This window comes from Neophocaena asiaeorientalis, unplaced genomic scaffold (genome assembly GCF_003031525.2).
Source record: "Neophocaena asiaeorientalis asiaeorientalis breed wild unplaced genomic scaffold, Neophocaena_asiaeorientalis_V1.1 scaffold540, whole genome shotgun sequence".
Classification (NCBI taxonomy): Eukaryota; Metazoa; Chordata; class Mammalia; order Artiodactyla; family Phocoenidae; genus Neophocaena; species Neophocaena asiaeorientalis.
The window spans coordinates 942,250-970,160 of NW_020172141.1; the positions used below are offsets into that span (position 1 = coordinate 942,250).

Below are 27,911 nucleotides of genomic sequence, written 5' to 3' on the forward strand. Positions count from 1 at the left end.
TCTATTTTTAGTTTTTTAAGGAACCTCCATATTGTTCTCCATAGTGGCTGTATCAATTTACATTCCCACCAACAGTGCAAGAGGGTCCCCTTCTCTCCACAACCTCTACAGCATTTACTGTTTGTAGATTTTTTGATGATGGCCATTTTGACTGGTGTGAGGTGATACCTCATTGTAGTTTTGATTTGCATTTCTCTAAATATTAGTAATGTTGAGCATTCTTTCATGTGTTTGCTGGCAATCTGTATATCTTCTTTGGAGAAATGTCTATTTAGATCTTCTGCCCAGTTTTGGATTGGGAGAGATGTTTCTTGTTTCTTGAGGTAGGATTGTATTGCTATAAACTTCCCTCTTAGGACTGCTTTTGCTGCATCCCATAGGTTTTGGGTCATCGTGTTTTCATTGTCATTTGTTTCCAGGTAGTTTTTGATTTCCTCTTTGATTTCTTCAATGATCTCTTGGTTATTTAGTAGCATATTATTTAGCCTCCATGTGTTTGTATTTTTTACAGTATTTTTCCTGTAATTTAATCTAGTCTCATAGCATTGTGGTCAGAAAAGATACTTGATACCATTTCAATTTTCTTAAATATACCAAGGCTTGATTTGTGACCCATCTTAAGATACTTAAGTATTTTTACCCCACAAACCCCTTTGGCAGTCTGGTAACACCTATGGAATCCTTCTCACAGTAATGTTTTTTAGTGTATAAAGTAGAATGCATATGATTACAAAGGAAAACAATTCTATTGAAATACACTTCTGATCCCAGGATAAGAACCTCCAGTGGCTGGTTTCCCTTTTGAGGTTTGCTCGAAGGTATAGCACTGGCCATTTGTACCCTTAGCAGGTGTAATTAAAGGGAAAGGAGATGGTCTGGAGAGGTTTTCCTGAGATAACTGGGAAGACGAACTGCAGAGAAGAGAAAGTTGGAGAGGTTAAAGGGCATATGTGTGAACCTCGAAAGCATTCTAAGTGAAAGCAGCCAGACACAAAAGGTCACGTATTGTATGATTCCATTTATGTGAAACATCCAGAATAGGTAAATCCATATAGGCAGAAAGCAGATTAGAGGCTCCTGAGAACTGGGGGTAGCAGGGAATAGGGAGTGACTGCTGATAGACTTGGGGCTTCCTTTTGGGGTGAAGAAAATGTTTTGGAACGAGATAGAGCTGATGGTTGCACATCGTGAAAGTACTAAATACCATTGACTTGTGCACTCTAAAATGGTTAGGGAATGTGAATTTTACCCCAGTGTTTTAAAAAGTATATGTGTTTCTAATGAAAACAATTACTTGAAGAAGAATTAAATGAGCTGAGAGAGGTCAACGAGAAGAAAAGGAAGGGTTCCCAGGGGGGACAGAGACCAAGGGGAGACATTCCCAGGCCTGGTGGTTTGTTCCTGGGCCTCCCAGTGTGGGAGAAGTCCTCAAGCAGCCCTTCCAGGGGGTGGGGTTGTCCATGGCAGGGGGAAGGGGAGCGTCTGCAGTCGTTTGCAAGCTGGGCATCAGCGGCAAGTGGTGATGCTGAGAGGAGAGGGTGGTCAGTACGGGTTGGTGTGGGCCTGGTCTGTGAAGCATAGAAATGTAGCAGGAAGTGACCCTGCTAACTTGGGCGAGGGCGATGGAGGCTGTTGATTAAGATACAAATGATCTATGGTAGACATTTGACTTGGGTGAATATACTGAAGAACAGAGGATGACACGGGCAGAATTTCTCTGCTGTTCATCCATCAAGAGAAAAAAGACTATCAGGACGTTAAGAAAACCTGCTTCCAGGAATAATGACACAGCCAGGAAAGTGCTCCTCAGGGGGATTTTGGTCTTTCTTTTAGAGGAGTTCTGTCCTTTGAGTGAGCTGCAGACCCCACCCCCAGCTGAGAGCGCACGCTTCTGTTCTGAGCGTGTGTGGCCTTTCTTCGCCACCAGGTTCCCATCCCAGTGACCCCCAACCTAGATCCCCTGAGAATGCTGACGGATGATGCCGACGTGGCTGCCTGGCAGAACGAGGGCCTCCCTGCAGACCGCATGTCCATGGAGAATGCCACCATCCTCCTCAGCTGCGAGCGCTGGCCACTCATGGTGGACCCTCAGCTACAAGGCATCAAATGGATCAAGAACAAGTATGGCGAGGACCTCCAGGTCACCCAGATTGGCCAGAAGGGGTAGGTGGCTGTGCACAGAAGTTCCCACCTTGCCGTTTATGCAGAGGGAAAAAATGTGATGAGCAGGGTTTAAGCCGCTGTGGATTGTTTCTACCCTCCTGGTTCCTCCAGGAGTTTTCTCCTGTTTTTCCTCTCGCTTTAGGAAATGTCTCAGTGAGAGATGCTTGGGTACTGAGTCTCTGCTTTTCTTTCTTTTTCATATTTTTATCTTTATTTTTATTGGAGTACAGTTGGTTTACAGTGTTGTGTTAGTTTCTGCTGTACAGCAAAGTGGATCAGCAAAGTGGATACATATCTCCACTTTTTTTTAGATTCTTTTCCCATATAGGTCATTAGAGAGTATTGAGTAGAGTTCCCTGTGCTACACAGTAGGTCCTTATTGCTATCTATTTTATATGCAGTAGTGTGTATATGTCAATCCCAATCTCCCATTTTGTCCCTCCCCCCTTCCCCACTGGTAACTATAAGTTTATTTTCTACATTTGTGACTCTATTTCTGTTTGGTAAATAAGTTCATTTGTACCATTTTTTTAGATTCCACATATAAGCGATATCATATGATATTTATGTTTCTCTGTCTGACTTGCTTCACTCAGTATAACATGTGTTTTCTTTCTCATTAGAAATCATAAGCGTCAGCCTCCCGACCCATTTCTGAGTCCTTCTTCCACCAGCCCAGGGGTTCACCCTCCCATCTCTCCTGGAATACTTCCTGCTTCCCAAGCACCCTATTCCGTTGTCAGACAGCTCTGTGTTTTACAGTCTTTCTCACATTTAGTCAAAAACTGCCTCTCTTAGCTCTCTTCTACCCTTTGTTCCTACCTCTGCCCCAGAACCACAGGGAACGTAAAGCGTCTCTCTCCTGAGGAACGATGGGACATTTGCAGTGGGGTGCTTAGCAGCTGAGATAGTTATGGAACCTTCAGAACCGTTTGCACCTGCCATGTGGCTTTATCCGTACATGGTGGGGGAGTTACTGCACACGTCAAGGGACATGAACAACAGGGAGAATGTCTGACTAGCACCCACCGCACTTCATGGACCTCAGCTCCTCTCCCCGCACTGCTTCATTCACTCTGTTATAACTTAGCTTTGTAGTTTCAGTTCTCAATTCTTGTTCTGTGTCTCTAGGAGACATGAGAAAAATAGGATGGGGCAATGAGCAGGAGGGAGAGGGCCAGAGATCACTTATTAGGTGGTCAATATGTGTTGGTCTTGGTGTTAGGAGCTTTACCTCAAATGCTTTTTAATCCACACGACCAATGAGGTTAGTGTTCTTGGTACCATTTTCTCATTTGAGGAAATAGAGTTTCACACAAGTTAAGTAATTTCCCCAAGAGTACACAGTTTTAAAGGCAATGGATATTTGCACACCCATGTTCAAAGCAGCGTTATTCACACTAGCCAAATGGTAGAAGGTAATCCAAGTGACCATCAACAGACGAATGGATAAACAGAATGTGGTGTATCAATACAATGAAATATTATTCAGCCTTGAAAAGGAAGGAAATTCTGTCCTTCACTACAGCATGGGCAGACCTTGAGATGAATGTGCCAAGTAAATAAGCCAGTCCTAAAAGGACAACTACTGTACAGTTCCACTTACACAAGGTCCCTAGAGTAGTCAGATTCATAGAGACAGAAAGTAGAAAGGTGGTCCCAGGGGCTGTAGTAGACAATAGTCTACCACAATTTTAAAATAATTAGTTAAAATTTTTAAAAATTAATGGAGGCAATATTGGAACCAAGGTGATCTTCACTTCGAAGCCCAGGTTTATCCACTCTTAACATACAACCACCAGCGTGAGGCTTGCTGCCCTGGCCACATGTCCCCAACATGCTTGTCCAGGGGTCCAGACCACCCACGGTTGTTTAAATCAAGCATGCGATGTTCAGAAAATAGTTAAATCACATGTTGAATACCCGGATGGATCCTTTCTTACAGAGAAGGTAGGTGAGAAATGAATGCTGAGGTAGGACACAACGTAGTTTTATCTGTGTCATCAGTCATGGTAATCTAATCCTGGCCTTCCCTTCAAACTTTGATTAAAATATTCCTCTCTAATTGACCAATAACTGCATTTTAGACACAAGTATTCGTTCTTTTTACTCATTCTTATATCCATAGTACTGAAAATAGTGCCTGACATATAGTAATTAATTCTCTGTTCATGTCCCTTGACTACTGTTCTATTGGGTGATTTTCTAGATTTGTTGTGTATTATTTGAATACAAATATTACATTATAGGTAGTATGGTTTAAGACTGTTAAGTGTAGTCTCCCTTCATCAGTGAATGGAAAAGTGTTCAAGGGTGTCATTTGCCTTTGAATTTTGTGAGGTCTGACATACTACAACTTTTTTTTTTTGGTCAGATATGTCACATTTCTTCTATAAATCATATTTAGAAAATTCTTTTTTCTGTCCAGAAATTATATAAATATTCATATAGAAGATTTTTTAGGTTTTTTTATGGTTTTCTTTTTACACTAAAATCCAATCACCTGAAATATATTTTCAGGTACTATATAAGGTACAGACCTAATTTTCACTTTTCAAGTGGTTAGCCATTGTTCCAATACCATTTATTAAATTCTCCATCCTTTCTCCAATTAATTAGAGATGACATTTTACTCTATATTAAAATATTTTATTAGCTTTTATTCTTTTCTATTTATACAATACTATACCAGCCTTTAATTATTTCGTTTTATATTTAGTAACATTTATTGTGGCATTTCTCATTACAAAAGTAATATATCATCAGTAAAAAAAGAAGGTGAGGGGAGTTACCCAAAGCAATAAATAGGCCCTATAATTCATCATTTTTTCCCAACACTCCCAACTTTTGGTGTATGATATTCTTTAAGACTTCTTTCTACATATCTGTATTGTTGAAATTATAAGAAATATTTTATTATCAGCTAATGTGAGTCCCTCCTCTTATTCTTCATGATCTTTTATTTTTTTAAAAAAACATTCTCATTGTTTTCTTTTAGATTAACTTTAAGATTTTTGGTCAAGGTTTATAAAGTTATATTGTTATTTATTGTGTGAATTGGAATCACATTGAACTTATAAATCTATTTAGGGGAATCAATTTTTTATGTGCTTGTTAAACTCTACATAATATTGAAAAATTAAAAATAGCCTAGCTTTTGGTAATTGATTGTTACATAAATTAAGGTGTATCAATACAGTCTAATACCCAGGCACATAAATATTGTTATAGAAGAATATTTAATGACATGGTAAAATGTTTACATTTTATGCACAAAAACCAGGTTATAAAACAAATGAACTACATGGATCAAATAAAAATAAATATAAATGCAGACATAAATAAAAATATAAATAATATAAAATAAATAGAAATAGTAATAATAAACTTGAAAATATATCCAAACATCTACAGGCAATACCAAAATGTAAATGACACAAGGATGACAGTTAATTTTCATATTCTTTTTTGCATTTTGTCATTTTTCCCTTTTTATAAGAAATAGTTCAGATCACATAAGTATCATTTTAGATAGAGAAAAATATGCCAGCTGTCTGACGTCATCCCAGATAGCAGTGCCTCCAAGTTTACTGCTGTGCTTCAGGGCCACGGCTGCCTGTTGACTGTCTCCAGTCCACCCCTTGATGCAGGCTTACTCCGCCCACCTGTCTCCTCAGCTACCTTCAAACTGTCGAGCGTGCCCTGGAAGCTGGGGAGGTAGTGCTGATTGAAAACCTAGAGGAGTCCATCGATCCTGTGCTGGGACCCCTGCTTGGGAGAGAAGGCGTTAAGAAAGGACGGTGAGACCCAGCTATACTGCTGGCCCTTCTGAGGGGCTGGTTCACGGCCCCTGGTAGAGCTGTGCACAGACCCGCTCCTCCTAGAACTTCCTCTCCTCAGCTCACATCAAGTAGCCCCCCTGAAGCACACCTTTCATTCTGCCAGAAGAGGAACATTTAGCTGCCCTCATGCCCTAGAGGTAGTTCCAGAGGAACTTCCATCAGCCAGCTCACTGGCTTGCTGCTCAACGACCCCAGTGCACTAGTCTAGAGCAGCGTTAGAGGGAAGGTGGTAAAAAAGCAATCTGACTTTGAACCGTGAGCATTTCATCTAAGGCAGTCGTCTGAGTTCTGAGAGCTCAGTGCTTTGTCAGCTTGATGAACCCCTGTTGCTCTGGGTGCTGGTGGCTGATCAGGGCTCAGCAAGAGTCTGGGAGGAGGAGGAGGAGGAAAAGAGGGGCAGGACAAGGGCCACAGGCACATAGGAGGGGGGTGAGAATTATCTGAAGGGAGCCTCACCCACTGCCCAGGCCATAAGCCGCCTTTTCAAGTCCTTAGGACGTGCTTATTTACTTAATTAACGATTTTCACCCGTAGAAGTAATGCTCCATCAGCCATGAGACAAAGTAAGCCCTATTGCTAGCCTATAAATCACCTTCGTGCAAACTTTAAGGTTCCCCTTCCTGCAAATGCTTTACTGCCATCTGCTGGAAATGTTCCATAATGCGCTCACGTACACGGACCACAAAGTGAGTGGCTCTTCCTCCAGCTGTGCCCGCAAAATCAGATGTGGTGGCTGTGGGAGAAGGTCTGTCACCCTCCACCCCTGTTCCCTGCCTGAGGGCTCAACCTAAACATGCTCGGGAGGAGTCATCTGAGTATGGCAATATTGTTTGCTGCGATTTTGCAAAAAAAACCCATCTAGGATTCTGTCCCTGACCAAAGCTCACAGGAAGGCACTCCACCTTCACATGAGCCCTTGTGTTCCAGGTTCATTAAAATCGGAGACAAAGAGTGTGAGTACAATCCCAAGTTCCGGCTCATCCTTCACACCAAGCTGGCCAATCCTCACTACCAGCCCGAGCTGCAGGCTCAGGCCACCCTGATCAACTTCACCGTGACCAGGGACGGCCTGGAGGACCAGCTGCTGGCCGCTGTGGTCAGCATGGAGAGGCCAGACCTGGAGAAGCTGAAGGTGCGTCAGGTACCTAGCAAGGAAGGGAGGAAGGAGATGCCCTGCCACCAGACCTTGCCGTGTGCCCTGCTCTGGGATAGGTGGGACTGTTCCTCCAGAAGCTGAGCAGCGTGGTTTCACTAGAGCTCGGAGGAGCGCCAGCACCATCCAACCACCTGGAACACCCTACTGGGAAACAGGATAGAGCAGGCTGAAGAACAGGAGACAGGAGGCAGCTGGGAGAACCCCCACTCCTGTCCAAGAGCAGGACTGGCACAGGCTGTACAGGAACATGTTTGGGCCTCTCACCACATGTGCTCCGCGTCTGTGTCCAGAACTAAGTGGGGTTCAGTCCTGCGAGGGCAGTAGAAACGGATTCAGCCACTTTAGGGTAGCGTCTTAATCAGCTTGGGCTGCCATCACAAAATACCATAGACTATGTGGCTTGAGCAGCAGACGTTTATTTTCTCACAGTCTGGAAGCTGGAAGTCTGAGTTAGGGGTCCAGTTTCTGGTGAGACCTCTCTTCCTGGCTGGTAGGTGGCCAGTGTCTCACCATGTACTCATAGACCTCTTCCTTGTGTGTGCAGAGAGAGCAAGCTCTCTGATGTCTCCGCTTAGAAGGGCACTAATCCCACCATGAGGACCCCATCCTCATGACCTCATTTAGCCTTAATTACCTCCACCTCCAATACAGTCACATGGGGGAGGGGAGAGTTAGGGCTTCAACATATGAACTTGTGGGGGAGGCACACTTTTGTCCATAGCAAATAGTATCCTTTTCCCCTCTCCTTAGACACGATTAGATTTTAAAAACAGGGAGATATTAGAGTGCCAGGGGGCTAATTTAAATTTGAAAGGTCAGAAAAAGATTCTGTGAGGAGGTGGCACCCGCAGCAGAGAGAAGAGTGAATTCTGGTTATAAAGCACGATGGAGGCATGTGTTTTTAAGAAACAGAAAATAGGCCAGGGTGACTGTGGCTGCGGCCTCCAACAAGAAGTGTTCTTTCCATGGATCCAAAGGCAATAATCCCAGGCGGTACAAGAGCAGAGAAAGTGCAGCTGCCTGAGGTTACATGTGCACCCACCCACAGTAAGAGAGTGCCCAGTGCTTTAGGACATAGAACCTAACAGTCAGAAAGGGAGAGGAGGTAAGATCTGCCTGGATACCAAGGCCCCACTCCAGCCTTAAGGAGGGCTCCTGCGATCATCTTGTCAAAACTGTATAAAACCATTTCTAGTTGGTTTTTTTTTTTAAGGTCATCTATAGGAGAGCTCTTCCCTTGGGGGCCAGCAAAGTGGTGATAGACAGGACCTTCCGGAGAAGTAAAACTTGACCCCACCCTCTAACTATTCCCAGAAATAACTTCCATTTAGTGACTAGACCGTGTCCCAGCATTGTGCTAAGCCTTGTACAGCACTCCTACGAGTAGGGCCGGGGTTAACCCAGCTGAGGTTATGACGTGTTAAGAGGTAACTCAGCCCAAGATCACATGACTAGTAACTGGTACAGTTGGGGTTCAGGTCACCTGCTGATTTTGTCTGCTTGTGGTCCCAAGCACTCTGCTATCCTGCTTCCAGTTTGCTAAGGGAAGGGATTCTGGCCCATAACCTTTTATCTATTCAGACCTACCCCGAGAACAGGATGCTCTGGGCTTCTACACCTGACTCTCCCTTATGTGATATTTGCAGTCAGATCTCACGAAGCAACAGAATGGCTTCAAAATCACCCTCAAAACATTAGAAGACAGCCTGCTTTCTCGCCTTTCCTCGGCCTCTGGGAACTTCCTGGGAGAAACGGCCTTGTTGGAGAACCTTGAGATCACCAAGCAGACTGCTGCGGAAGTTGAGAAAAAGGTAAGACCTGGCAGCCTAGGCTGGCGGACAGAGGCCCTCCTCCTGCTCCCTGAGTCCGACTTTTAGGGGAAAAAAAAGAGTAACAGGTGGCTCTTCCATCTTCCTGAGTGTCTCCTAGAAAGTCAAGCTAGGCAGGATTCCTGAAATGACTACCTCACATCCTGCGTTATGGAGTGCCCCCATCTCCTGGGAAATGCTCTTGACAGCTGTACTCCACAAACATTTGACGAGTACTTACATCTGCGCAGGGCCTCGTGTTCTGTGCAGGAAACAGTCGCTCAAACTGACTACCTCAGTGAGCCCATGGAATTGCCCTGAAGCTAAGGAATCACACTGTTGTACAAGTTGGCTGGTTCAGGCCTGATTGCACCCCGAGAAAACTCACAGCCTGCCAAAAGCTCGCAAGTCTGATTTTAATGGGAAAACTTCAACGACGTCCAGGGAAACTCAGCTCTCAAAAAAAAAAAAAAACGGTGAATCATCCTGCGAAACTACTTAGCATATAGCTTCCTTCCTTTGTTTCACAACGTTCGGGAGACTTTTATTCCCCCTTGCGGGAATAAATGTCTGCCCTTCCCCAGCAGACTGCTGACCCTACAGGGCCCCTTTCACATTCTCAGTCCTGCTCTTGGACCAGAAGAGGAATTAAGTTACTGGTTCTGAGCAGGATAAGCATGTCTGTAACAGTGTCCAGGAATGATGCACCTTTGAAGGAATACCTTTATTGTCAGTTTATTGGGATTTCTCCAAATATGAGAAATAAGACTTTGTTCGAGGTAGGGACAAGTTAGGAAAAATGAAAAGTAATGATGGGCAGGGCAGACAAACCAGGTCCTACTCACTCTGAGATAACAGACAACTAAGGCTGGAATGAGAGACTGAAAGGAGGAAGGTCCAGCTTCGCCTTGTCTCCTCAGTCGCTGTGTGACCACCAGGTTTTACTGCTGGTTCTCTACGGCCTCCATGTCTCTAGAGAGGGGCATGCAAAGTTTGTAAAACAATTGCGGTAGCAGTTCCACTGCCCTGGGCAGGAGAGATGGGGGAACAGAGCCCAACTCACACAGAGGGAGAAGGTCAGAGATGGAATTGACCATGTTGGTCTCTTCTCCCTACCTCCTCCTCTCTTTCTTTATCCTTTTCTTTAAAGTCAATGAACAATTATTGAGCACCTGCTGTGTGCCAGGCTTTTTGTATGCAGCCTTTTATTCTTTTATTGTTTCTTTTCTTTTTGTCTTCTTTTTCTCATTCATTCATCCAATGAATACTTGGTTGAAAGCTGTTATATTCCAAATTCCATGGCAGAAGGTGGGGGTACCACAAGGAGGCCAAGAATCCCAGGCTTTAGAAGTGATGGCATTCTGAAGTAGGGCTGGCAGTGATGGTACAAAGAAGTGGGCAAATTCAAGAGCTATGGGCAACTTCAAGGAGATAGAATTGGAAAAGTTGTTAACTGATTGGATATGATTATATATGGATAAAAGTATTGTCGAGGAAATGTCTCAGTTCCAGGAATAAACATCTAGATAGATATTGGTGCCAACACCTGAGAGAAGAGAGCATAAGTGGATTTGGGGGTGAGAAGAAATGATGATTTTAGTTTATGTCATGTTGAGTTTGAAATGCCTCTGGGCCATGCACATGGGAACATCCCGTGGGTTTGGGGATATATGATCTTGGCTGGTGATAGAGTGCTGAGACTTTTTAGCAAGTAGTTGATTGTTGAAACTTTAGGAGTGGATGAAGTCACCTGGAAGGTGTGTGTGCAGTGATAAGACTGGGAGTAGAGCACTGAAGTATATTAATGCATTTCAGGACAAGTACAGAAGATGGAAAGCATGGAATAGAGCGGAGGTGGGAGGAAAAGCAGGTAGATAAGGCATTATGAAAGAAAGCATTTCAGGAAGGGATGTCAATGGTGTCAAATGATGCTGAGAATGCAAATAAGATACAGCTGAGATGTATCCACTGAATTCTGCAAAAAGGAGTTATCAATAATCTTGAGGAGAATGATTTCCATGAAGTAGCAGAAGCAGAAGCCAGACTGCCTTAGAATGAGAGTAAATGGGAGTTGAGAAAGGGGAAGTGAGTATAGACAACTCTTTAAAGAAGCCAGACTATAAAATGGTAGAAAGAGAAAGGATTGTAACTTAAGGAGGGCATAGCATCCTTGGAGGATTTTTCTCCAAGATGGCAGAGACTGAGCTTACTAAGATCCTAGCTGGACATTGGAGGATGCATGGATTGTAAAGGAAAAGGAGCCATTGAGAAGAGGAGTTGAATGTACAGAAATGAGAAGTAGTGATTAGTACAATGGGGTACATAAGAAATCAGGGGAAATGTAATTCAGGTCACTGATGAAGAGCTTATCTTTAGAAATATGGAGAGTTAATTCCAATATAATGGGGGAGAGGGGGCAAACATGAATCTACAAATGGTCCATAAGTCAATGTGAGCAATGGGGTCAGGGGGGTCAGAAAATTAAGGGAGTGGGAGGGAAGGCAGAATTAAGGAAACTCCTTCCTGATGGTCCCTATACAATACATCTGTGAAAGCATGAGTCATAGTCATGGTCATCTGCTTAGAATGAGGGGATGGTGGTGACGTAGGGTGCTTGGGGAAAGGAGTGAAGGTTTACAATAGTTGTTGTAGGAGACGAGAATGAAAGTTGACTAAGGACATAGATTAATGCACAGCATTAAGGACCCAGGTGAGCATGGACAGTATGAATCTGTGGTAACACAATCTGAGCAATTATGTGATTTTTATTCCATTCCACTCCATCCTGAGAATCTTTGTCTTTTAACTACTGAATTTGACCAATTTACATTTACTAACATTACTGATATAGTTGGATTTCTTTCTACTATCTCAATTTGTACTTTCTTTTAACCATGCTTTTTGTTTATTTTTTCTCCTTTCTTGAATTTTCTTTATCGTCCTCTTTAATCCTTTGCTGATTTTAAAGTTATTTACTCTATTTTATTAATTAACCTTGTTTCATTTATATATGAGAAATATATTTCATTTTATAGGTGACTTAACAATATATGTATTGACTTAACAAAGTCTAAAATTAAGCACTATATCTAGCCTCTTCCAAAACAATATTAGGATGTTAGAATACTTGGTCATTTTTTCCATCTTCTGCTACTGTTTTATAACACTTTAGTTCCACCTTGCTTTTATCTACTACTTCCAAACTGATCATGTTTTTTATAGTCTTTGTTATTTTTTTATAATATTTGTTTTTGGGCCGCACCACACGGCATGTGGGATCTTAGTTCCCTGACCAGGGATCCAACCTGTGCCCCCTGTAGTGGAAGCATGGAGTCTTAACCCTGGACCACGAGGGAAGTCCCCAGTAGGCTTTGTTATTTAGATTGACTGCATATTTAAGGAATTCTTGCATCTCATTTATTCCTTTTGGATTCAGTTTTCTTCTGATTGAAACAAATAAAATTACTTCTTCAGCAGTCTGTGGATAGTAAGCTGTCTTTGACATTGACTGCTTCTTCAAAGTAAAATCTATGGTCTTTAATCAATTTTGGAAAGTTCTTAACTACTATAGCTCAAATATTGCCTCTCTCTATTCTGTACTCATTTCTGTTAAACGTATTTCTTTTTCTTTTTTTTTTAGATGTATTTTAAATCTTTTCATTTTATCTGCCAAGTCTCAACCTCTTTTACATATTTTCCATCTTAATTTCTCTCTGAGCTGCTTGTGTAACAATTTCCTCAGAATTTATCTTTTAGTTTGCTTATTCTCTTTCAACTCAAGTCCATTATTTAACCAGTCACTGAGTTTTCCATTTTAATAACTGTATTCTTGTTTTTAGAAGTTCTAGTTAGTTCTTTTTCAGACAATGTCTGTTCTCTTTTTTATAATGTCCTGATTTTATGCTTTCTTTTATCTCTACTGCTTTTAAACACAATTAGCTAATGGTAGGTAGTTCAGTCATCTTCAGCTCTTGGGATGCTAATCTTTCTGGGATTTTTTTTTGCGGGGGGGTAGGTAGAGGGTCTTCTAATTGTCCCCTTTGGTAACACTTCCTCCTGAAGTTTGTAATTGTTTATTGAGAGCTCATCTTCAGTAGTGCTCATTGTTTTTTCCTGCAGGGCTCTCATGAATTATCAGTAGTTTCACTCTATGTTGGAGCATGACAGGTCATACTGAGGTTGTATTTAATAGCATGTTCTTACAGAATCCCTGTCTGATGCTTAGGTCTCTTTTCTCATTTTTACCTCTGATAAATTTTCTGAAAATAGACCTCCATTGAAAGAGATCTTCTTTGTGAATTTACATATTAACTCATAAAAATTAAGAAAACAGAAAATTAGAGTATGCTGCTTTTACTGGATTCCATTGCCTAGAATTCTGGCTTATTTTTCAAGTTGTGTGTGTGTGTGTGTGTGTGTGTGTGTATCTCCCACATGTCCCCACTGGAGGGGCTGACACTTTCACCTTGTGAAGGACTAGGAGTGTGTCATCTCTTCCTCACTCAAGCTCAGTTAAGGAAAACCATGGCAGCCTTCTACCCTCTAGCTGCTCCCCCCATCCCGGTCCACCCACCGCACACACAGACACAATGTGCTTACACAGAGAGGCCACGCTGATTCTCAGGTAGCCCTGGTTGGTTTGAACAACGGACCAGTATTGATTTTTCTGACAGGTGCAGGAGGCCAAGGTGACGGAGGTGAAAATCAACGAGGCCCGGGAACACTATCGGCCGGCAGCTGCCCGGGCCTCTCTGCTCTACTTCATCATGAATGACCTCAGCAGGATCCACCCGATGTACCAGTTTTCTCTCAAGGTGGCTTACACCTGGAATTTTCTGAACAGTCATAATTCAGCAGTGTAATACAGCCAGTGCAGCTCTCCATGAGGGTTTATCTGTGTTTCATTAGCTGTGGCAGCTATTTAAGATCAAATCCAGGAGAGCAGCTACATTGCCTTACAGTCCTCGCCTCTTTAATTGGGTCTTTCATGACTCATAGGTTATTTGGCTAGAACAGCAGGAGAGACCACAGCAGGTCTTGGCCTCACTCACTAAGTAGTACATATATTACAGCAGGAACTGTGCTTACTGAAAGTGTGGAAGAGGATACCAAGAAACATGAGAAGTGACCCCTGCCCCAAAGAGCTTAAAATCTAATTGGAATGATCAAATGTGCATGTCATTTTTATCAGTTAAAACCAAAGCAGGCCATGATAATAGTCCACCTTTAAATTACTTTCCTTATTACCCTAATATCCTCAAAGCTACTGCTTTATGGTTGCTGAGATATTTCTAAAACCAAAGACGTTAGCAAATTGTAAGTGCTGACTAAGCTTATCTTACTCATGAAAAAATAAAGACCTATAAATTTTAAGTACATCTCTGAAAGTATATCTTTCTCCCCTAAGGCATTCACCAAAAGACCACAATTGAAGAGGTCTTAGGGGGTGGTGGAGCATTTCTGAACAACTTCTCTGGTTTAACCCAACAAACAGAGAGGACACACACACACACACACACACACACACACACATTCAGAGCACACACCTCATTCTGTGAAGCTCAGCTGCCATATGGAGGCCAGGGTGTGGGGATGAGGTGAGGGCCTCCACTACCTAGAACTCATTCAATTGGAGAGGGCATTCCATCCTGTCCCAATCCCCTTCCCTCAACTCAGAGTCTCTGCAGATTAAGTGAACTGTGTTTGTAATATCTTATGTTTATAAACGAAATCCAATACTTGGCATTATATTCAGGTCAAAGCCCCATATGAAAGAATTATAAAAGATTTTAAAACAGTATAAAAGTTAGCATGATAAGCCTAATAACTACGGGATCACTTCCATAGTTCTGAGAGTAGTTGAAATCTACCTCAGTGACTCTTTCTGACAAAAGGAGATTAGATGAGGCACATGAAAATATGTGTTCAAAACAAACAAAACAAAACAAACAAAAAACACCAAGAAGACTGGAAATCTGCAGAGCCAAAAATTGAAAAGACCCAATTATATCTTAATTTTTATTTTCTTTAATGATTCATTCTATTCATATCACATTCAAAATGCAGCATTCCTAATATTAATTTTTTATAAATCGTCTGTATCTAAGTTTAAAACAATGGAAAATTGATTCATATGATTTTTATTTCATATTATACCCATAATGTATAGTTCAGAAGATGTAACCAAAGCAGGCTCTGCTCCCACCATTGCAGCAAGGGTCCATAAGAAAAAAGCACATGTAAGTGGACTCACCAAACGATGCAGAATTACTAGAAAGAAAAACAAGGAACACCTGATGTTCTGATCATTACCAAAAGGAAAAGTAATTAATTGAAAATATTCTGCGTGCCTATTATGTACAAGGGTCTCTTCTAGACAGCAAAGTTGTACATGATATTGAATGTACCATCGGGAATTTTATAATCTAGATGCAGGGATCCCCAACCCCCTGGTCTGCGGCCTGTTAGGAACCAGGCCGCACAGCAGGAGGTGAACGGCAGGCGAGCAAGCAAAGCTTCATCTGCCGCTCCCCATCGCTCACATTACATTGGGGACGGCTGATCTAGAGGATAGAATCGTCCATCCTAACTGGTTATCATTGACTGTGTTTACTTTCCAACAAAACTTATTGGATTTAATTTAATTATTTTGGTCACTGGACATTTATTTTTCACTGACCAAAACTGTCGGCTCTTCTCTATATGCCCCACAGCTTTGCCCACTTTGTGACAACGTAATAATTTATATAAGCCAATTAAGACGAGCTTAGCAAACTAAGACAAGAGTTTTCTTGTTGCCACTGTACCTTCTTGGCAGATTATGCTGGGAAAACATTTCTGTGGCTGGCAAATCGTAATACTCATCACAGGTAGTACTACTAGCTATGTACACAGAGCTGTGTAAATTACCAGTGTCCTACCTTCTGTCCCCAGGCCTTCAACATCGTCTTCCAGAAGGCTGTGGAGAAGGCTGCTCCCAATGAGAGCCTCAAGGAGCGGGTGGCCAATCTAATAGACAGCATCACCTTCTCTGTGTACCAGTACACCACCCGTGGGCTCTTTGAGCGTGATAAGCTGACCTACCTTTCCCAGCTCACCTTTCAGGTAAAAGTGGATTGAAGAAATTTCCAGAAAACAGGTCACTGTATATGCCCAACCAGCAGGTGTAAAGAAACTTTCTTCTCTTAACATCAGTTTCCATTGTCTGTGAAGACTTTTGCGCTCTAAGCAGAGGCATCAGATAAGAAGGTCCAATATGGTGCACACATGCTGCCCCCACCATTGTCCCACTCATGGCAGACGTACTTAATCAACCATTTTACTTTTCCTTGGTGATCCTGGATGATCTAAGATCCTCCTCAACAGAGCCCTCCAGCAGCCACTACCAATCAATCCCAACTAGCACTGAGGATGAAACTGAATGGCCCTACTAATAACTAGATACTTTTTGAGATGCAGTAAGAACTTTGTTAGAGTATCCCTAATTATTTATTTACCTTTAAGGTTGCAAGTTTAATGTCCAAACCTTCCCCCAGAATAAGAAATTGCAAATGTCCTTCTATAGCCATAGCAGCCTTGGCCTTAGAAAACTCCTTAAGAACGCTGGTTCTCAAGGGCTTGAGAGCATCAGGGCTTCCAGTGTTAATAAGAAACCCTTGCCTTCTGCTTATTCTCAACATCAGAAAACCATGGAAATTTATTCCCTTGCATCTATCTAGTCATTTACGATTGGGATTTTTTTTTCATATATAAATTAGAAGCACAGACCAGATTATCCTGTAGGTCTCTTCCAATTCTAAAAGTCAGATATTCCATAATCACTCCTGCGCTGACTCTGTTTGCACGTTCCAAAGCCTAAATTCACGGGGGAATGTTAGTGTGACTTATCCCTCTCACCCTCTGTGTTCCCCTTTCCAGCCCAGATGACAGCTTGGCCATCACAGAAGGAACTTGAGCCCCAGCACAGACACATTTCCCTCCTGCCACTCATTTACCCCAAACCCTAAGGAGCTTCCACCCCCAGCTCTCACTCCACTCCCCTCATAAATATTTCAACCTCGTTTTACAAGGGCTTCTTCACCTCACCTGCTATTTCTAGCCTGTTTTCTCCTTAAAAGACTTTTCCTCAAACTAACCAAATTATTTTTTCTTTGTGAGTATTCCCATCTGTAAGTTTTCAGCGGAGAATGCCATCTGAAAGGGGCCGAACAATTTCCTGAGCGCCTCTCAGCGTGAATTTTTAGTTCTAACCCAGCCGAGTGCTTTGCACCACCTGCCTAACGCACCGCACTGATTCCCCCCCAAGCCTCTGCACTTTCCACTGCCCCCGCCCCACGGAAATCTTGCCCAAATCTTCCCATCGCTTAGCATCTCTAAAACCCAATTCAGGACCACTTAGAGAAAGTTGAGCCAAATTCATCCCCCGCCCCTGCTTGCTGGCCACCCCCCCGTTCTGGAACACCATTAGCAGTGTTGATTCACATGTGCACTTCTATTTTGCATGTGTTCATCCGTTACTTTGACAGCCTCCTCAAATCATGTCATTTGCATGTGTCATCTTCTCTGTGAGATCGTAGGCAGGTACTTCATGGCATTTATGGTGGATCCGTGAAGTCCTTGCTTGACAAGATACAGTTATTCACTGTGTGCATTTAACTCATGCTGATATTTGGGGTGAAGTCAGTTGCACCCAGAGGTGATTTGCACAGATATACACTTTCTCCCACTTCATCCTCTTTCAACAACCCAAATTGACGGGCGGGCTCTAGCGTTAGAAGTGGCACTAGTTACACTGAGTGACAACCCCGGAGATCTCTGGGACCCGTGACTGCCGCCAGCTAAAGAACTACAGCACTGTCCTCCCACATTGCAGATTCTCCTCCTGAACCAGGAAGTCAGTGCAGCAGAGTTGGACTTCCTGCTTCGATCTCCAGTGCGGACAGACGTCACCAGTCCCGTGGAGTTCCTCTCCCATCAGGCCTGGGGTGGCATCAAGGTCAGTACCAGCCCCTAGGGAGAAAGTCACGTTCTCCTCTCCTGGAGTGTTTTCCTGACATTTGTCCCCAGGAAGCCAGCAGGGGTGTGTTTGGGGGCTCACCGTGAGCTGTGTTAAACATTGGTGCGTCCGTCCCTTTGTCTGCACCCCATGGCAGCACTCCCCCTTCCCAGGCCTACGGGGAAGGCTTTGCAGAGCAGGAGCAGGTGCGTGTGCTTGTGCGTGGGCTTTGCCTCCAGGAGGTTAGGGAACAGAAGGACCCTGTGAGTGTTTCTGACTCAGCGGAGCTGCCTTCCACCTGCCAGCGTTCAGGGCCGGAATGCGGGCTCCTCTGTGAGGCCAGGGCTGGGGTGGAGATGCTGTGCAAGCATTTCCGTGGAGTGGACAGGTGCCAGGCCTCTGCCAGCCGTCCATCTCCCCATGGGTCCTGACAGCCTCAAAGCAAGGAACGCGTTCCAGCCTGGGGTTCTCAGTGGTTAATAATAGCTCACATTTGTAGCGCACCTTAAAAATTCACTATCTTATTTTATTCTCATGTTCACCTGGGCAGTAGGTATTACTTTTTCCCACTTAACATGTAAGAAAAGTGAGGTCATTCATCTTATAAATAGCAGATCCAGGAATCGAGTTCTGGTCTGTCTGATGGCAAAGTCCATCTTCCTTCCATGTCATCTAGCTTAGTTTCATTGGGATTCTACGAACATCAAAAAGATCCCAAGCTACGAGCTCCTTTCAGTAGGGACCACGCCTGCATTCACAGGGCTGAGCAGTAAGCGTGGACCGGGTGACCACCAGCCCCAGAATCTAGACGCACTCTCCCGGTGGGAGGAGGTCCAGTCCGCACCTGCAGGAGCCCCGCGGCAGGTGCTGTTGCCGTGTGAAGGTGGCACCTGCACAGAGTGAATCCTATTTATAAGCTTCCATGTCTGCTGGCTTTCCTGCATGTCCTGTAGCACAAGGAGGTCTGAGTCTGATATGATCTGCTGGCTTTCCTGCATGTCCTGTAGCACAAGGAGGTCTGAGTCTGATATGATTGTGTGTCTCTCTCTCTAAGACTTTTGAGACAACGATGCACGTGCAATTATAATAAATAACAGAGAACCTTTGCACCCCGTTCCCCACAGCGGTCACATCTAGCTTTCCTGTAGCACAGTATCACACCCAGGAAGCTGACATTGATACAATCCACCACTCTATTCTGATTACACCTGTTTTTCATGCACGTGTGTGTTTTATCACACACATTTATCATGTAATCACCACCCCAGTCAAGACCCAGAAAACTCCGTCTGGTGTGTACATCACCCTGTTATAGGAACAACAACCTCCTCCCTCCCCCAATTCCTAATGCCTGGCAACCGCTAATCTGTACTCCACTTGTATAATTTTGTCGTTTCAAGGATGTTATATAAATGGAATTATACAGTGTGTAACCCTTGGGGACTGGCTTGATCACTCAGCGTAACTCCCTTGAGATCCATCCAAGTTGATTTACTTTATAACAAAACCCCAGCACTTAATCATTAATGTACGTGCTGCCCTCTTCAAAGGAGTCATCTTGGGAAATGCTGCCATTGCCCAAAATGTTTTTCTAACTTTTTTTCAGAGTCTGTAGCTCTTCTTTTAATCATCCTTAGGGCTATGTCTAAATCAAGAGTCATCAAACTTTTTCTGCACAGGGTCACATAGCAAATATCTAGGCTTTGAGGGCCACACTCTGTCACAACTATTCAACTCTGCCAAAGTCACACACCATAGGTAAGCAAATGGAAATGGCTGAGTTCCAATAAAACTTTATTTACAAACACAGATGGTGGGCCAGATTGTCCCTGCAGGCCACAGTTTTCTGATCCCTGATCTAAATAATAGAGGTGTGATTTTTTTATATATTAGCTCCGTTTGTCATTCTGAACCCAGTCTGGCAAATGAGAAGGAGAATAATATGTTGGGAAAGAAACAAAGGGGAACTCCATTCACAACAGCAACCAAAAATCACAAAGTTATAAAATGCCTAAGAATAATTATAATAAGTGCAGAGCATATGTGTGGAAAACCATCAGCTTTTCTAGGCTACATAAGATAAGATATGAATGAATAGATACAATCTAGAGTAGCACTGTCCAAAAGAAATATATTGCATGTCACATGTGTCATTTAAATTTTTCTAGTAGCCACATTAAAAATGCAAAATGCAAAAACTGTAAAATGAAATTGATGAAAGTAATTTTAATAATATATTTTCCTTAACCCAATACAGCAAAAATATTATCATTTTAATATGTAACTGTCACAAAAGTTATAAGTGAGATATTTTATATTTTTGTAAAAGTCTAAATTCTGGTGTGTATTTTTTGCACTTATAACACATATCAATTCAGATGCTAAATCTTCATCAGAAATACTTGATTTGAATTTAGATTTTATAAAATTTAGAGTTAAAACATTTGATTCATATACCCAAGTTGTTTCAAACATACTTCAAAGTTCTCCAATTACTAAAGCAATTTCCAGCTTCTAAACTTAAATTTAAAAATAATTAAAATTAACAAATAAAGAATAAATGTGTTAAAATTTGTAAAAAAAGTAAACAAATAACTAAATAAATAATATGAAGGAAAAAATCAACTATACCAAAAAAAGAATAAATGTGTTAAATTTTTTAAAAAACATAAATAAATAAAATGCAAATAAAAATCCTGTTCTTCAGTCATCCTGGCCACATTTCATTTGCTCAATACTCACATGTGGCCAATGGCTACCTGCTGGGAAGTATGGCCCCGGAGCTTGAGAATAATGACTCAGAGTCTGATGCTCGTATGGAAAATAAATTCTGGGAAGCAGTTCTAAATGAGCCCATTTGCAGAACTGGAGCAATGATGGAGATGGACCAGTTAACCCAGGCTCTGGAGTCAGACATTCCTGGGTTCAGGTTCAAGGTTGAGTGTGTGTGGCCTCTGACAGGTTATCTCTGTTTCCTTATCTGTTATGCCAGACACATAAATGTTCAGTAAATGGAAACCGATTATGGTTGGGGTTATGGCTGTTGTATTTGTTTCCTACAATGGCCATAACAAAGTGCCACAGGCTGGGTGGCTTAAAAACACAGCATTTATTCTGCCAGAGTTCTGGAGGCTAGAAGTCTGAAATTAAGGTGTTGGCAGGTCATGCTCCCTCCAGAGCCTCAGGGAGAAGACCCTTTCTTGCCTCTTCCAGCTTCTGGAAGCCCCAGGCACTCCTGGTTTGTGGCAGGATCACTCAGATCTCTGCCTCAGTCTCCACGGTCCCTACATGGCCGTCTTCCCTCTGTGTCTTTGCGTCTCTTCTTTTCTTATAAGAGCATCAGTCACAATGGATCAGAGCCCACCCTCCTGACCTCATCTTAACAGGATCACACCTGCAAAGAGCCTATTTATTCCCAAATAAGGTCACATTCAGAAATCTAGGAGGCTAGTTCTTCAACATATCTTTGAAGATATGCATACAATTCACCTTATCACAGTTATGATTATTAATTACCTAGCTATAAGGTGTATATATGCTGTGGTTGACATGGGCTGTGCCTGATAGAATTTGTCCATCGAAGGAAAACCTTTGAGGAATGGTGAGTTGCCAAGTTAGGCTCAGTCCAGTTGCCTTTCTCTCTGTTATCCCACAAAGCCATCTGCAGCGAAAGTCATAAAGAATAAGTGATTCAAAAGCACTCTTCACTGCTTTCATTTTCAGTAGCTCAACTCCGAAAGCGACTTGGTGCAATTTGGTTCCATCACCCTTTGGTTTGCTTTGCTTTTTGGTTTTGTTTTGCGGTCTAAGCTCATCTGGCTGTTCAAAGGTTTCTAAAAATGAGTGAAGCTTTATCTTTCTCTCTGAGTTTTGTTACCAGAGCAGCCATGTCCAGCCCCATCCATCTCCAGCCCAGTGCAGGACGTGGGCAGGTGAAACACAATGCAGCGTGCGCCCTCTGACGAATGCTCTTTTTAAGTGTTCAGTTGGCTTTTAGCCTAAAGAAACAAAGGAAGTATAATTGAACAGGACATGATAAAACAAAATTTTTAAAACACGCTGTCTGATGAGGAAGATTGATTGCCCTGTTTCCCCAGAAGATCTAATAAGCAGGTGATGAATGAAATCTTTGTGATCATATCCTGCTTTTATTAGTACCCTCTGTAAGGATTTTTAAGTCTCATCAAATGTTAAACTTTTAGGTAATGGGCATGTTCTCTTACTTTTTTTTTTTTACTTAAAAAATTTTTATTGTAGTATAGTTGATTTACAATATTATGTTAGTTTCTGCTGCACAGCAAAATGAACCAGTTATACATATACATATATCCACTCATTTTTAGATTCTTTTTCCATATAGGTCATTACAGAGTATTGAGAAGAGTTCCCTGTGCTATACAGTAGGTCCTTATCAGTTATCTATTTTATATAGAGTGGTGTGTATCTGTCAATCCCAATCTCCCTATTTATCCCTCCCCCCCATTCCCCCTGGTAACCGTAAGTTTGTTTTCTATATCTGTGACTCTATTTCTGTTTTGTAAATAAGTTCAGAGTACCAAGGGATCTTAGAAGCAAGACATACAATGCCATTACCTTGCTGATCACTTTTGGTCAGTCAGCATGTCCTCTTCTTCATTAAAGAATCTCATCTGTGGTACCGGGCATTGTTAGCCTTTGAAAAGGCCCCTTGACTACCTCTCTGAATGCCAATTTAGCACAGTTGTACTTTGCTACCCAGTCCAATGTAATTAGGTTAATTAGTCATTTCCATTTAGCTTATTAGAACATTAGAAATCCCTTTTCCTCATTTGGAAGATTAAACATTGCAACTGTGTTCAACCCAGAGCTTCAAGAAAGCGTGTTTCAGACCCAGCCACGGTAGCTGGGAGCCCTGATCACCATGTCATTTCCTCAGTTTTGTGGTGACACCAGGGTTGGGTAATGGGACTGCAGGAGGGTTAATGGTGATGCCAGCTGGGAAGAGGGGTGAAGTGGCAACCTGAAAGAAGAGGAAAGTTTGGTCCTCGGCACAGAGGGAAATAATTACCGCAGCGGCAGCTTTTCTCAGCCTGTCAAGGGCCCTCCCACTGGCCGCCCAGATGTCAAACTTTATTTATGGGGCGCTTCCTAAGCGCCAGGCAGCCTGCTAGGCCTGAGGCGTACAGAGACGGCTCAGAAAGCTCTTGCCCGCAGGGAACTCACAATCTTGTGGGAGTCCCAGACAAGGAAACCAGCAATTGCAATTCAATAACTGTAGGAGCCCCAGAAAAGCACCAAGAGGGGCTTTATAGTCTTCAAAGCACTTGTATCTACATTAGAGTATGAGCTATGCAGACAACGGTTACTTGGCCTCATTTTCCAAATGAAAAAGTCAAAGCCCACAAAGGTTTAAAAACAGGCTCCGCGTCATAAGAGGCTCATAAGAGGTGACGTCGAGAGCAGAGCTCTCGTCTCCTGGTGCCTCCTCCGCCATCCCCCGTGCCACTCCACGCCACTTCTCAGCACAATGACTGGTGTGTTCCCTGCTCTGCATGCTAAGGGTGAAATTAGGAAGCCACAGAGCCCACGTGAAAGGGCACTTAAGGACTGGACATGTGTTCCTCCACACGGGAGAAGAGGCTGGGCGAGCCCTGGTCAAGTGCACATGTCCTTCTCCAGCCTGACCTCCCCCTTGTCACCTGTAGACCCGTCCTCCACAGTCACACTGCCTTCTACCATGCCCCACACCCTCCCCACTCCAGACTTGGACTCTGTGGATCCTTCCCCATGAAATGCCCTGCCCTTCCCTCTACCTCTCTCTCTGCCCAGCAGAATTCTACATCCCTACTAAGGCCTCCCTCGTCTCTTTCGCTTAGGATTGTAAGCTCCCCAAAGGCAAGTGTATTTTTTTGGTTCACATTTGTATTCCCAAGTACCTGGCATGTAGCAGGCGTCCAATAAATATCAAATGAATGAATGATTTCACATAACAGGAATGGTGGATTCCTTAAAATTCATGGCACTGCAGTAGGTGCTTTGGAGACAGTCTAGCTTTTAATCTCATTAGAGAGATCGAACACACAAGTGGAGTTGAGTGACCACAGAAAGGCTGCAGGTAAGCGACCGCCTAAGTGAGTAACGTTTACGTGAGCACTCTGAAGAAACAGGATGGACCCCACCCAAAATGCGGTTCCCATGTCCAGACTGATGACGCCTTGCGCATAACTAGAAGGCACGAAAGAGTTTATTACTCACATAATGAGACTTTCTGGGAAGAGCAGGGGAACTCCCAAGCAGTCTGAAATCGGCTTGAGAGAGCCCGGAAAGGAGGTGTCTTGCGGGTGTTCTGGTCGTTGGGGAGTGGGGCGGGGCTTGCACGATACAACTTCCCTTCGGCACCAAAGGAGGGAGCACCCAGGCTTACCTGTCAGCTTGTCCTGGAGTGGAGCAGAAGAGGAAGAGGGAGGGGTATGGCTTTAAAGTGATCAGCAGTCACACATCCTTTTTTTTAACATCTTTATTGGGGTATAATTGCTTTACAATGGTGTGTTGGCTTCTGCTTTATAACAAAGTACCAACTCTGTGAGTAGTTCCACGTGGTCCACAAAAGAAGGGTAGGAGGGCTGTGCGTTCCAGGTTAGAGAGGTGGACATGACTGATTTTGGACTGGACTTTAACAACTTGTAGAACCTTGACAAACAATCGTGACCAGTGCAAGAAAGGAAAGGAGTGGAATTTGGTGGAGAAGAGAACAGGACCACTCCCGTGATGAAACTAGTGTGAACAAGGCACCAAGTTTGGAGATCATCTGGCACATTTCCGGGGCTGAGGGCAGATGTGTGTGGACAGAGGAGGGAGGAAATGGGCCACCTGGTTAGCTGGACGGATTGGGGGGAAGCCCTAAATGAAGAGATTTGATTCAGATGTTATGCCTTGGGATTTAATGCTTAGGGAAGCAGGTGACACAGAGAAATGTTAAAGTTGGCATTAACACAAAGTCAGTGATTCTAGAGACATTTTGAGGGAGGAATTGACAGGCGTTGCTGGCAGAGTGAGTGTGAGTATGGGAATGAAAGAGAAGAGTCACTGACTTCAAGTGTCCGGGCTCCGGGACCAGAAAAATCCCAGCATCCCTTCTTGTCCCTCTTCCCAGCAGTACCCTCGAGGGAGGTGCTGCTTGGTCTCCACAGCTGAGCATTTCCCATCCTTGCATATTATTGGGACAGGTTGCTGATGGTAAGCTGATCAAAATCCTTCCTCTACCTTGAGTTTACTGGGCGGGAAGATTCAAGACTCCAGAAAAGAGTATGAACGAGACAGAATTATGTCTAAAATACCGCCTTGCCCCCCGCCAACCCCCAACACAACACAGATGACAGCTTTCTGGAGAAACTGCATTTCAGAGCAAGATACCCTGACATTTTTCAGGCACTTTCATCAATGGAAGAATTCTGTAATCTGGATCGGGACATTGAGGGATCCGCCAAGGGCTGGAAAAAGTTTATCGAATCAGAATGTCCCGAGAAGGAGAAGTTCCCCCAGGAGTGGAAGAACAAGACAGGCCTGCAGCGCCTCTGCATGATGAGAGCCATGCGGCCTGACCGGATGACCTATGCCATGAGGTAGGGACAGGGTGGTGGCGAAGCCAGGATGGGTGTGGCCAGACCGGCAGGGCTGAGCACAAAGGCCACAAGTTTATCTTGATGGGAGCCTTTGTACCAACAACCAAAATCCCATGAGGCCCGTTGCTTGCTCTGTGTTTGCCATGTATTGTCTTAATATCTAAGTGGACCCTTTGGGAAGAGGTGCTCATCAGTATCAGCACTGGGAAGGAGGCGGATCACATGTAATGTGGCAGGAGATGTGAGATCCAGAGGACAGATGGAAAGGTCACACTTGGCGGGAGGAGCACCCCTTTCATTACAAAAGACAGAGAGAGGTGGGTGTGACTGCAGCAGAGGTGGTAAAAGCATGGCAGAAAATTGAGCAAGGTTTTGTCTCATGACTTCCACTCCCTCTGAGGATCAGGAAGCAAGATCTCGCTGCGTGCGTTTGTGTGAAAGGGGAGGTGGCAGGGTTGGAGATTTGAGGAATGTGCAAAAGATCTGAAATAGGATCTGTGAAAAAATGGGAGACTGCTGACCAGGGAAACTCAAAGAATTCCAAGCGGCATTGAGGGCCCACCTGGTGAGATCCTGCATTTGTAGGGCGCCAGCCTTCACCACTGGATGATTTTCTACAGCTGCATCCAACAGCCCTAGGGTAGATTCAGAGCATGGATCCCTGGTGGAATAAGACTTAGGGAAGGGAGGTGTGTGGTTCTGGCAGGAGAATGATTAGAAGTCACAGGCCATGCAGCCTACAGAGATGGCGAATTAGCAGCTGCCTGGGGCTGGAGGGTAGGAATAGGAATTCTCTAAATAGGCAGGAGAATCTTATTGCAGGCTTAAAATGTTCTAAAACTGGATTATGATGAAGATTACAATTCCGTGAATGTATTAAACACTATTGAATAGTATACTAAAAATTGGTGAATTTTATGGTATGTTGATTGTACCTCAAGAAAGTTGTTTTAAAAAAAAAAAAGAAAAGAGGAAGTTACAGGCCATGGAGCCTACCCTGAATTGAACAAGACTTGTAGTGACAAGAATAAGGGGATGATAAAAAAAGAAAGAAAGAAAGAAAAAACACCAGGGAGGCCAAGATACTGAAAATCCTGCATTTGTGGCACCATTACAGGTAAAGAATAAGTTCACCAATGATAAGTTACTAAAAGAACTATAAGGATGGAAAGCTTTGGTCAGAGAGTGAGATGTTTCCATTTATGGTTTCAGACATAGAAAAAGTTCCCAAGTAAACCACAAGGATGAGGGTGTGGCCTTGGAATCAGGTGGCTGACATGGGGAAGAATGGAAGATTGTTAAGAATCTGGAGGATTGTCCACATGGACGCTAACGTCACTCAGGCTGGTGGAGAGACAGTCCATGAGCCAAAGTCCAAGTGATGAGTGAATGAGTAAAGGGACCAAAGGAGCAGTGGACGACATGGATGTGCAGGGGTCGTGGTGGTACAGTCAGGGCAAACGAGCCTCAGTGGAGCCACACGAGTGGGAAAGAAAGGGTTTAGATGTAATGGTCATCCGTGAGCAGGACCGTGATCCCAGCTCCCAGTACTGAGAATGAGCCCAGCTGAGAAGGGTACAGGGAAAACATTGTCCTTGCGGGAGCTTTTAAGGCCAAGAGTTAGGCTGGATTGTCAGAAAGTGGTTACAACTGCAAGGTTTTGTTTAGCCTGAAATGGGACATAGGAAGAGGAACATTGGTAAGTGGAGTAAGGTGAAAGGAAACACAGAGAATGATAGAACGTGAGGGACTAGAAGCCTGGAGGGCCTTCTAAGATCATGGATAGGGATGGAGGATCCCAGGGATACAATGTATGGAGGTCTTAGCTGCCTGCAAGCTTCCAGAAGGCGTTGCTTGCTCCTGGCAGGCTTCTGATGGGTGGTGGTGATGTAACAGGAAATCCCAGCTCCACAGAGGAGTCAGTGGTGGCCTGGCTGGATGGGGATCCAGAAGGAGCCCTGATCTAGGTGAGCAGGTGCACGACCAGCAGCAAAGGACGTAAGTGTCGACTTAATCAGTAAGTCGTGCTTGGCGTTGGTCCTGGCTCCGTAACTGCCAAGCCGTGATCTTGAGCACATCCTTCCATGTCTACAGACCTCTGTTGCTCATATGTTATTATTCTGTGACTGCTATACACACGTGGACCTTCTTTTATTCCTGGCAGAGATTTTATTGAGGAGAAGTTAGGAAGCAAATATGTGGTGGGAAGAGCACTGGACTTTGCAGCCTCTTTTGAAGAATTGGGACCAGCCACTCCCATGTTTTTTATCCTGTCTCCAGGGGTGGACCCACTGAAGGATGTGGAAAATCAAGGTAAGAAGACCTCATTATGGAGCCAAGGCTGCA

General features: G+C 43.6%; 1 protein-coding gene across 1 annotated transcript in view; it reads left to right on the forward strand.

Annotated features, from left to right (window-relative positions):
- DNAH9 (dynein axonemal heavy chain 9) overlaps nucleotides 1–27,911 on the forward strand; it is a 301,303-nt gene that overhangs the window by 232,180 nt on the left and 41,212 nt on the right. Inside the window, exons 54-62 of the mRNA XM_024752602.1 lie at nucleotides 1,928–2,163; nucleotides 5,841–5,963; nucleotides 6,933–7,137; nucleotides 8,808–8,972; nucleotides 13,643–13,783; nucleotides 15,903–16,073; nucleotides 17,842–17,964; nucleotides 25,372–25,565; nucleotides 27,730–27,878. Of these exons, the coding sequence (XP_024608370.1) occupies nucleotides 1,928–2,163; nucleotides 5,841–5,963; nucleotides 6,933–7,137; nucleotides 8,808–8,972; nucleotides 13,643–13,783; nucleotides 15,903–16,073; nucleotides 17,842–17,964; nucleotides 25,372–25,565; nucleotides 27,730–27,878 (1,507 nt within the window). The remainder of the gene's footprint in view (nucleotides 1–1,927; nucleotides 2,164–5,840; nucleotides 5,964–6,932; nucleotides 7,138–8,807; nucleotides 8,973–13,642; nucleotides 13,784–15,902; nucleotides 16,074–17,841; nucleotides 17,965–25,371; nucleotides 25,566–27,729; nucleotides 27,879–27,911) is intronic.